Genomic DNA, 10,830 nt, shown 5'->3' on the forward strand with positions numbered 1-10,830 from the left:
AATCCGCGAATTATTTTTGTTTTGTTTACGATGTACACAATTTATTTGGAAGGCTAGTATAATAAAATGTACAACTGGGTACTTATTCTGCTTGGCGCTTGCATAATTACCCTATTAAATTTTGATTAACTATGTACTAAAATATCATTGTCACTTTTATCAAAATGCTATGTGTTTTATTCATAAGAAAGAAATTGTGTTTTTTTATTTAAGCATAGCTATGGTCACATCAGAAACATTCATTTAATGATTAAATTGAGTATTGATCTTTTCATAAATTTCTTAAATTTAGCTTATACATAAAGCTAGTATATATATATATATCCCATGACATTTATTAATGATCGGTATAGGCTTTAATGGTTTGCTTTTAAGTCTTAAAATTTCTTTATGCATTGCTATGATTCCATCAGGAATATATATTGAACATTTAATTTGTGTAATAATATATAAATTATCTCAATGCTTGCTTGCTTTTTATTCAAGAAATTGTAATTCTTATTAACCCTATTCCTGTTAGGGTACTTGAAAACCTCCCTCTAAATCCCATGTTGATATTCAAAAATGACAAATGATAAATCACTGGAAAGCTTTTATGCTTTACCTTAAGAATTTGCAAAAAAAAATAGCAAATTGTAAAGTTTGAATTTTTTTCTTCAAAATCCAGTTATAAAGAAAAATGTCCAAAAAACTGTATGATACATTCTAGAGGAAAAAATCCCCGGACAAGGATTATGAAATCCGCAAATCAGCAGTGTTAAATCCTGAATTAACCCCCACCACCCCAACAGAAATAGGGTTAGACATTGGTATTATCCCATCCCGAACAAATATTTAATATTAAGATTTGAGATTGTGTGTTTTGCTTAAAGCTAATGCAAGTATAAATCTATCTAATTTATTATTTAATTTATCAATAAACATTATAGGCTTTAGTTCTGTTTAGTTTCTTTCTTCTTTCATTCTAATATTTAAATTACATTAACCCTAGCTCTCTTATTTTTAACACTATCACCGTGATCTTTTTTGTATAGAACTTGAAAGAATTTTTTGTAAATTTTTTATTATGCATAGGGCGGTAAAAGTCTGGTCTGTGCAAAAAAAATCTAAAATAACCCAAAACTTTCGTGACTAAAGCTACATATCTAAAAAGTATATTTTAATTTTAATTTTACAAACAGGGTGTCCTAGTAATTAATGGAAATGAGTGACCATTTTGATATTCCCTATCCTGATTGGGCTATTATTGTCTAACATATTTTTAACCCCCCCCCCCCCCCCAAGATTTTGGACTTAGAGTTGAGATAGGGGAGTGTGAAACATCTTCCTAGTCCAACTAGTTCAAGGCCTCCTCATAAAATGAAAAATTAGACCTCTAACTTTAATTGTTAGGGTGTAAGGGAGGATTTTAAAAAGTTCAAAAAGTATGTCGAAAAATTTTTCAAAAATAGTTTTTTTTACTTTTAACAAATATTAACATATGACACATGTAAATGTATACATTTTTTGTGGGCTTTTCAAAAATATAAGTCTTAGCCCTGTAGCTTAAAATTAATAAAATATTTGATAACCATTTCTGTTTTTAATCACGGAACTGGTTTTACTGTCCTAAATCCTACCCTTAGCATTGTATGGTTTAGATATTAGAAAATTAGCTATTTTCAGTTCTGGTCTAATTTTTAAGGAAAAATAGTTTTTCAGTGGCTCTAGAGGTTTCAACTGAACAGCTTATATATTTATAACTTTAGAGTAAACCAAGAAGAAAGGAACCAGAGGATTAAAAGTACTTTTCCTTGAAAATTAGACCAGAACTGAAAATTGTGAATTTTCTTATTACAATTTTGCAAATTTTCTGTGATTCTGTTATTTAATCTTTATAAAATTTTAGAATTTGATAGAAATAATATGAACACACATTTTTGCTTTTCAGAACTTTTGATTTTGAGAGAAAAAAATTGCAGTTTTTTTCTTTTATACCATAGGAGTACCAAGCAAAATGAAAAGTTACAAAAAATATTGAAAAAACACCATACAGCACAAAAAAGTACAATTTTGCACCAGACACCGCTAATCACACTTTTAGTATATGAATTGTAATACTCAGTTCATTGTAAGACAGATTTCCAGGAGGTATTAGCAAATGGGATTTTATACCTATTTAGGTTTAAAACTTTTAAATTATTTTTTGGAAAATTATAAATTGAAATTATTTTGACATTTCCTGATAAAATAGTTATAATTTAAAATATTTTTAATTTCACTTTTAAATTTTATTAGTTCAATTTAAATGATTAAATTTTAAGATATGTTTTAGTGCTTGATACCAATGAAAACTTAAAGAAAGTTTACTTGTAGCGTTTCCAATGTAATAGATTATTCTCTTACGCGTAATTACGTGCAGTTACACGTAATAATTTTCATTTTGTGTAATTTCGCAGGATTACGCATAATTGGGGAAATATCCATTGTAATTTCGTGTAATTTCTACAACGTAAATTCGCGAAATTTTGCTTTGATTATGCATAAAACGCGAAACTATAATTAGGCATAATTACGGTGTAATTTCGTGTGATTTTTACAACGTAATTTCACAAAATTTTGTAATGATTACGGTTAATAAACGAAACTATAATTACGTGTAATTATGGCGTAATTTCTATGAGGTAATTTTGCGAAATTTTGTATTAATTACACATAATTAGCGAAACTTCAATTTCGCAAAATTACGCCGTAATTTCGCGTAATTTCTACAAAGTAATTTTGTGGAACTTTGCAATAAATACATCTATGAAATTTTGAAGTATTAACTTTTAATTTAAATAAATCAACTAACTTACAAGGAAAATAATGTCATGCAAGTTGAATCAGAAATTTCAGCCAATACTATGTTGATGTAATTTTAACGTTCGACAACTAAAAAGTTTAACAAAGGGAGCACAATTTTTTTATCAAAAAAATACATAATCAATAAATTTTCGACGACTTGTTAATATTTCAACCTACTTTTATCCAGTTTACCTTTCTTGTTTAAAAAAAATGTCAATAAAATCGTCAAAATATGTTTGACATGGTCGTAGAGGGCTATCTTTACACATACTTTCCTGCTATAATTATTTCTGAGAATTAATATGTACTTTATTTATTACGGAATTGTTTCGTACTACGTAATTTCACATAATTATGCATTAATTACACAAAACTAGACTTTCTTTAGTAAACGTAATAAACTTGTAATTACCGGTAATGCTTCTGCGCAAGTGAAAGAAAGTGTGACACGTAATTACGCGTTACATAGTAATGACTGGAAACCCTATTTACATGAGAAATAACATTTTTACATATATAGGTTACATCTTTATAATACACCTTAAAACAAATGAATTTGATTTTCTGTCATGATGGTTTAGAGGAATTTCTTAGGTTTGATTTTCAGTCCCCTAAGTGCCCATCTTTAAAAAACCGTCCTGTGTGTCCCAATCTTTTAATAATCTGGTCAATTTTCTAACAGAAATTTTACAATTTTACTTTGTTACATTTTCCAAGATTACATTTTCAATCTCTCTAGTGAATGAGTATGATCTAAAGCCAAGAAGCTGGACAAATTATGTTTTTATTATCAGATCTTTTATGTTAATTATCAAATTTTTATCTTGATGACATAGAAAGTATTTTTTCCTCTTTCCAGACTGTAAAATGGGTTTGTCAAAGATGAAAATTTTGACTTGGTTGCTTTTCTGTTTAGGAACATTTGTTTAAAACTAGAAACTTAAAATTAGAAACCAAATCAACTAAATGTGATTTAATATTTTACAATTATGAGTGGAAAATACAAAATGCAGACAAAGTTGATAAAATTTGTAATCATTTTTCAATTTAGATTATAAATGCCTATTCAAAACAAAACGTTAGATGTGTTGACTAAGAACTGTACTGTTGGAGTTCATGTTGGGAAATCCTTCACTGAAGCAGTTGGTAAACAATTCTGATATTTTAGTACATTGATATAAAAGTTAATATTGATTTTCTAGGTTTAAAAACCTTCTATGCTCCATATACAACAAAGGCCTTGAATCTTCAAGATTGTTTGTTCCAGTATGTGGCTTTACCACACTGTGATATCGTTGAATTCCAGGTAGACAGATATCTGCTTTTCGGGGTCATGATTAATGCCTTTAATTAAATCCCCTTATCATGCAACATAATGCATATTCAACATCACTCAAAATGATAAGGATTGCATGGCAATGGCTTTTATTGTTGTAAAAGGTTAAAAGTTCAACAGTAATCAAAACACCAGAGATGACTAATTTTATAATTTTATCTGTAGAATGATCAGTGCACTATGGGTCAAAAAATTGGTTATTTCAACAGAGAAAGTTTTAATTCTTCTAATGCTTGGGAGATGTCAAGACCTTCAGGTAACTACCAATCAATATTAAGAACATTCATCAAATGCATGATCAATTTCTATTTTCTTTTAAGATATGGAATTACTAAATCCAGTTCTCTGGATCATAAGTAAATAAAAAGTCTGAGAAATTGTACCTTGATTTTTTCTTTTTTAATCAATTTTAATTGGTTATTTTTAATCAAATTTAATTTAAAAATTTCTTTTTTTTAAAAAAGGTTGTATTCCCCATCACTGCTTGGAAGACAGAGTTAAACGTACAGGAATGGAAAAAGTTTTTTAAACAAAACTTTTAATTTTTTACAAAAAATTTAGCAATTTATCATTTGAACATTGAACTAATATGTACAGTAAATTTTTTTTTTCTAAATATTTGATATGAAAAGATTATAAACTTGATTCACTGACTTCAGATTATGCCTTAGCAGGTATTCTATATTTTTTGGGATGGGGAGGGGATATTAATACACAAATTTATTTTGTAAATTGTAATTTTCTTCCATTAAACTTACCTGTGCATTATGTGGTGCATTAAATATCAAAAATTAAATGTGACATTCAAGTTGTCACTCAATTTTAATGTTCATTGGATCATGTATTATTTGAATGCAGAAAAATGTATTTCATTAAAAAATTTCAGGAGTGCTAGTAGATTCTGCCTATAAATGTGGATGTATTTGTGTCTCGACCAGGGGATGTACTAACTTTAATTGGAGTAAAACAGATACCAAATGTTACTTGAAGAATTATGTGAATGCACCTGTTGTAGACTCAAATATGATATCTGGGGTTCTCGACTGCTAACAACCTGAACAAGATAATAAATGTAATATTTTTTGCTTTTATTTCAAATAGAGAGGAAACCAATGAAAACTGGCAACAATATACAGGGTTACCCACAAATGATGAGACTGTAAGACGACCGAAATCCTTAAAATATGACTATCCCAAGATTAAAATAATTATTCTGCCTTTCAATAGCTTTTTAAAAAATTAATTGGCAAGGAAAAAAAAGTTTACAACTGCAGGGAATCAGAATTATAAGAAACGAGACAGTATAAATTCCGTCCAATTGTCCTGTATGGTTAACCCTGCTTATCTTGTCTTTTGAATAAGGGTTTTGAAAACGTATAGTTTTCACTTTAGTTTTGGCTATTTGCAATTTTTTCAAGCTTTTTTAAGGACGTACTTTTTTTCTTGTGAAACAGTATTTCCATTTTGATGGAAATTTTTGCAATACAAAAAATGCCAGATTTGCTGATTAATTTCGCAAACTTTACTCAAAAAATTTCCCCAATTTGCTGGAAACTATATGTTGACACTTTTTTTAGCATACAAATGGATTTAGAAATTCAAAAACTTACAAAAATAATTTGGGCTTGCATAAAATATTTGAAAATTTGAAAATTATAAATCAAATTCCACAGGGACTATACATAAAGTCTATCCTTACCAATAAAGCCAGGGCAGGGGGGGGGCGGTCTAAGAGACTCAGAACTATTACTGAGATGCTCCTTAGTCAGGAAACTGACTTTTCCTACACCATCTCCCCTCTGAACATGGTGCAGCCCCTAATGGGATATCTGAACATATATTTAGTATGTTCTGTGAACTGTTTTGCTTTACTGGAAGTAAGTAAAGAGGCTTCTCTTCCCTAAACTTTTCATAAAAATACCATTGGTCCTTTCTCAGGTTTTTTAAACTCACTTCACAGCTTAGTCATTGCTGCAAATACTGTTTTTATTTGTTATCTCTATTAAATATTTAGTTAGAATTTGATTTTATCCTCTTTTAAGAAACAGGGTTTAGACATATATGTTAGTAGGAATAATGGTTAGAGGTTAACAGTTTGATTAATAATTTTAACTTGGCTGTAGCAATCAAAGCAAAATATGTTTTGCTATTACTCTATGCATTACAAATTACTATTTCAAGGTAGAAGTAAAAGTTTGATTGCAAATTAAAAAGTTGATAAAGGAGTATATAAAAAGTATAAGAAAAAACTTGGGAATGGAAAAACCGTTTTGGAAGAATTCTGAATTTTGCAGGAAATTTTTTTGTTTTGTTGTAAATTCTCCACAAATATCCGCGTTTTTGTAGAATTGAGAGGTAATCTGTTTCACTGTTTTTGCTTTATCATTTTAAATTAAAAAAAATAGGAAAAAGTCTCAAAGTTTTCAATTCCTATATCTTTGAAACCTGAGGACGTAAATCCCAACTCCTCAGCTTTAGAAAAGGTAAATATTTAAAGTACAAATTGTGCATATTCTATTTTAGTTTTTCAAATGTCAAATAAAATGATCCAGTTTATCCACCATAGTTTTTATGCATGCTTTTCATTTCCAGTTTATACCAGATTATAGCACTGCATCAAATTATCAGTCAATTAAGTAGCAGGGGTGGAGGGGGGGGGGGGTTTAGACTACAGTAGACATGAATGACAAAAATGTGAAAAATAAGTTTTATTAAAACGACACATTTATTAAAAAACTTTGAAAACAGATATTGAATTTTAATATGTAAATTTCAATTTTGAAGACCTTGATATTTCATAACATAAGCTTTAGAATATCAAATGTTTTACCATCAGGTTGCAAAGAAAAAAGGATTAGAAACTTTGAGTTTTTGGCAAAGAATCAATAACTTTCCAAAATTGTTGCAACTTGTAAAGATTCAGACAACTTTGGTAGAATAGAACCATTAACAAACTACTTCACTAGCTCATCCAACCAAATAATGAAGATCCAATAAACCAGGATGGGTATTGGGTACTAGGTAGCAAATAGATTATCAAGAACAGGGTGTCCCACATCAATGGGTCTAAATTACAATTTGGGGACAACTCAGATAATTTAAGAGGAATGAATCATTTTGAAAAAGTTAATAAGGCTAATAGAACATTATTTTGCAGAAAATGCTAGATTTTTAAGTATTATGTGCGTATTTTGGCGTAAATGATTGGAGATAATCTAATATGAAATGAAACGCTCTGTACAATATGTCACAACCTCAGACAGTGGAGGTTATTCAGTTCAGTACATAAATACCCAATGTTCAGTAATCTGGGAGGGGATTTTGAAGATTCAAATTTCAAACTTTCTCCCTAGATGGTTTTTAATAAAACAAAAAATTAAATGTTGATATATAATCTTGCTGTCTTTCCTTTAATTTATATAACTTTATTTTCATAACTGTTTCAAATAGTTTTCTTTCTTACAATATGCGAACCAGAAAACCAAAACAAAATGAAAATAATTGAACAACTTCTCCGACCCCTCCCCCCCCCCTCCCCCTGGGTCCCGGCTAGGGTTTCCATTTTTCGGGAAAAAAATTTTCCATTTGGGAAATGGAATGATTCGGAAATTTGTTGCGTAAACGGGAATTCCGGGATAATTCCGGATCAAATGGAAACCGGAATGTTTACGGTTTACATTATGTAAACTAAAAATTTTTCCGGTTTAGGGAATGGAAACCATAAAACTGCCAGTTTCCATTTCGTAAACCGGAAATTTTCCCGAAATTTCCGGTTTACATAACGTAAACCGTAAAATTTTGAGTTGCCATTTCGTAAACCAGAAAAATATTTCCGGTTTACGTAACGTAAACCATAAAATTTCCTTTTTCTATTTCGTAAACCGGAAATTTTAACACAATATTAGACATAGAAAGCAATGTTAAAACATTAAAAGTTGAAACTTATTAGTTGACATGCATTAAATACGCATTTATAGTTTTACAATTATATATTTACAAATATTTCACTATAGTTCATCATGACTATTTTACAGTTACAGTTTTCACTTTCCCCACAATATTTTTTGACAAATTAGTTTTTATTTTTCAAGAGGGTCATCGGATAGGCTTATGCCCCCCCCCCCTCCCCCCCCCGTTTTTGACCGGGATTGGATGAAATGAACCATGTAAATAAGAGTTTATTTAAACTAGGCTATAAACTGGTGAAATAAAAAAATAATAAATTTCGACCTTTTTTCCCGCATAAATGTTTAACTAGTTTTAAACTTTCCCTTGGGCCTTGTGAGTTGCGCCTCACAAATGTTGGGCTCGGTCAATTCAGCTGTTTGGACGTTTATTGTATACAAACGGACAAACAAACAGACAAGAAAGTATATAAATAGAGTGAGAACCAGAAAACTCTGGAAAAGGAGAACGACTTCTAAACTTAAATTATGACTCTAAAGTGTTCAATTAACATGAGACACGGCAATTACGTAGTATATACTATACTACTGTATAGTGTATACAGACCAATTTAAAAGTGATTTTATAAGTTACTATTTAACCTATTTGCTTTGTAACAACATCAATTAGAATCAAGAATTGCTATACATGTCGTCTTCCTTTCCGCAGTTTTTCAGTAGATGAAATTATTTTGAGACATGTCAGTCAGGATTTATATTTTTTTATGATAATTCACAGTAGTATTACTTTAAATACAGCTACACCAGGCGCACATTCTAGTATTCTGTTGGTAGTATTACTTACTGGTTTTATCTTTTACATAAGTTTAAGATGTCTTCAACGTTTTCTGGAACTTTTTTCCAGAAAATTCTGGAACAATTGTTTCGTAAACACTATTCAGTAACGTTCCGTAATTCCAGAACAACGTCCCAAAAATTTCTGGTTTACGGAATAAAATCGTTTCATAATGGAAATGGAATAAATTTCGTGGATCATTTCCGTACGTAAACAGTAACCCGGAATTCCGGAAACCCTAGTCCCAGCAGGCCAAATTGTGTAAATAATTACCTGTTATAAAATACAAAATATATATTTGTTCACATTAAGATGGCCACAGCACTAGGCCAGCAAGCCTTTTTCTGATTTCCACCCAGACATTGCACTTAATTTAACCCAAATTACCGAGCATTAATATTTGCTCATTTCTTTCTTTATGGTTTTAAATATCATAACTTGAATTCCAAACCTTTTGACTCTATTGTCTTGAAGTTCATTTAAACAACCACTGTCCTCCGTCTTAAAAACACAATTTCAGAGAGGGGGGTCCACTCACTTTTTACAAGAAATTACAAAAGTTGTAATTGCAAAAAATTTCATGAAAAAAGCATAGCAGCAGATCTTTTAGTTGAAATTACCAAAGTTCTAGTCTAGCAAGCAAACAATATGTTAAACATTTTATTTATTTTTTAATAGTATTAAATTTTATTTTAGTCTGATTCCAGTATTTGTATGTCTTCTAAAATTGTGGACTGTGGTGGAGGTAGAACAGGTATACTCAGAAGTATGATAAGATGAGTTAAAGTTTATTGCTAAAATAAATGTATCTGTATACAGATACATAGATATAAGATAGAGATTTACAATCACAAAATTGATAATTATATTAACAGTACAAGTATAAAGCAATTAGGTAGATAATAGCTCTTGGCTGTTTTGATTATATTTTCCTCCTAATTTTAGTAATAATAACAAAATATTTCAATTAAATAGATTTAAGGAGAACGATTAGAGATCAGGGTGCAAATGCAAAATAGTGTATACATTAATTCGAATAACTAGAGTTTAAAGTAATTTTCTGACATGTACACAACAAATATCAAAGCATATTAAAACATATCTAATTAGTTTTACATGAATAGCAATTCGGTTTATAACACATTGTCCTATAATTTTCAAAAAGAGAATTTAGTAGTCTATTTTTAAATATACTTAGAGAGTTGCTTCTTTTTAAGTCAAGAGGCAGGTTATTCTACATCTTAAGAAGAGAGCTTGATGGTAAATACTGTAATGAGCACATTTTGAGAATGTCAAGTTGATAGTTAAGAGATCTTTCAAAGGTTCCAAGCTTTTTAAAAATATTTTCAAAATATGCAGGAAGAAGTTTATGTGTATATTTATACATAAATATAACTTGGTTAAAGTCTACCAGATCATTAATCTTTAGAATCTTATACTTAAGGAAAAGAGGATCACTATGAGAGTTATCAATTAATCGTATTGCTCATTTCTGTAAAATGTGAATTTGTTTCATTTCTGAACATTTGTTACATCCCCAGGCTGAAATTCCATTTTCAATAAATGATCGAAATAAAGAGTTGTAAATGGTTAGTTAAATATTACTAGGAAGAATATTTTTTACACTTGACAAAGCAAAAACTGCACTGGATGCTTTGTTTTTAACCGCCTTAAGATGATGGTTCCAGTTAAGATTTTCGTCTAAATGAACACCTACAAACTTAAAAGATTCATTTTTGCATCCAGTTCCTACTCTTTCTATATCTTTATTATCTATTTGAAGTTTAAGCGAGGTGATACTTACATCTTCTTTTTTATTTTTGAAGAGAATATATTTGGTTTTAGAGGCATTCAAAGTCAGTTTGTTTGCTTTAAACCAATCTTCTATTTTAGAGAGCTCAAAATTTGCCAAATCATATAAGTCGTGT

General features: G+C 29.6%; 1 protein-coding gene across 2 annotated transcripts; it reads left to right on the forward strand.

The window, feature by feature from the left end:
* The first annotated feature begins 3,073 nt into the window (after positions 1-3,073).
* On the forward strand, positions 3,074-5,246 carry LOC111709157 (uncharacterized). Of its 2 annotated transcripts, none has more exons than XM_023482767.1 (7): positions 3,074-3,742; positions 3,910-3,972; positions 4,029-4,132; positions 4,328-4,418; positions 4,627-4,665; positions 4,822-4,836; positions 5,049-5,246. In XM_023482767.1, the coding sequence occupies exons 1-7, from the start codon at positions 3,694-3,696 to the stop codon at positions 5,210-5,212; spliced, it is 525 nt and encodes a 174-aa protein (XP_023338535.1). In that variant the 5' UTR covers positions 3,074-3,693; the 3' UTR covers positions 5,213-5,246. The 2 variants fall into 2 exon arrangements, with proteins under 2 accessions (XP_023338535.1, XP_023338534.1); XM_023482766.1 differs by having other exon boundaries at positions 3,077-3,742; positions 4,627-4,671.
* Positions 5,247-10,830: the final 5,584 nt, after the last annotated feature.

This window comes from Eurytemora carolleeae, unplaced genomic scaffold (genome assembly GCF_000591075.1).
Source record: "Eurytemora carolleeae unplaced genomic scaffold, Eaff_2.0 scaffold220, whole genome shotgun sequence".
Lineage (NCBI taxonomy): Eukaryota > Metazoa > Arthropoda > Copepoda > Calanoida > Temoridae > Eurytemora > Eurytemora carolleeae.

Coding starts and splice junctions, on each gene's coding strand:
- LOC111709157 (XM_023482766.1), top strand. CDS start 3,694: ATGGGTTTGTCAAAGATGAAAATTTTGACTTGGTTGCTTTTCTGTTTA. Junction 4,133..4,327: donor GTGATATCGTTGAATTCCAG/GTAGACAGATAT, acceptor TTTTATCTGTAG/AATGATCAGTGCACTATGGG. Junction 4,419..4,626: donor GGAGATGTCAAGACCTTCAG/GTAACTACCAAT, acceptor TTTTTAAAAAAG/GTTGTATTCCCCATCACTGC.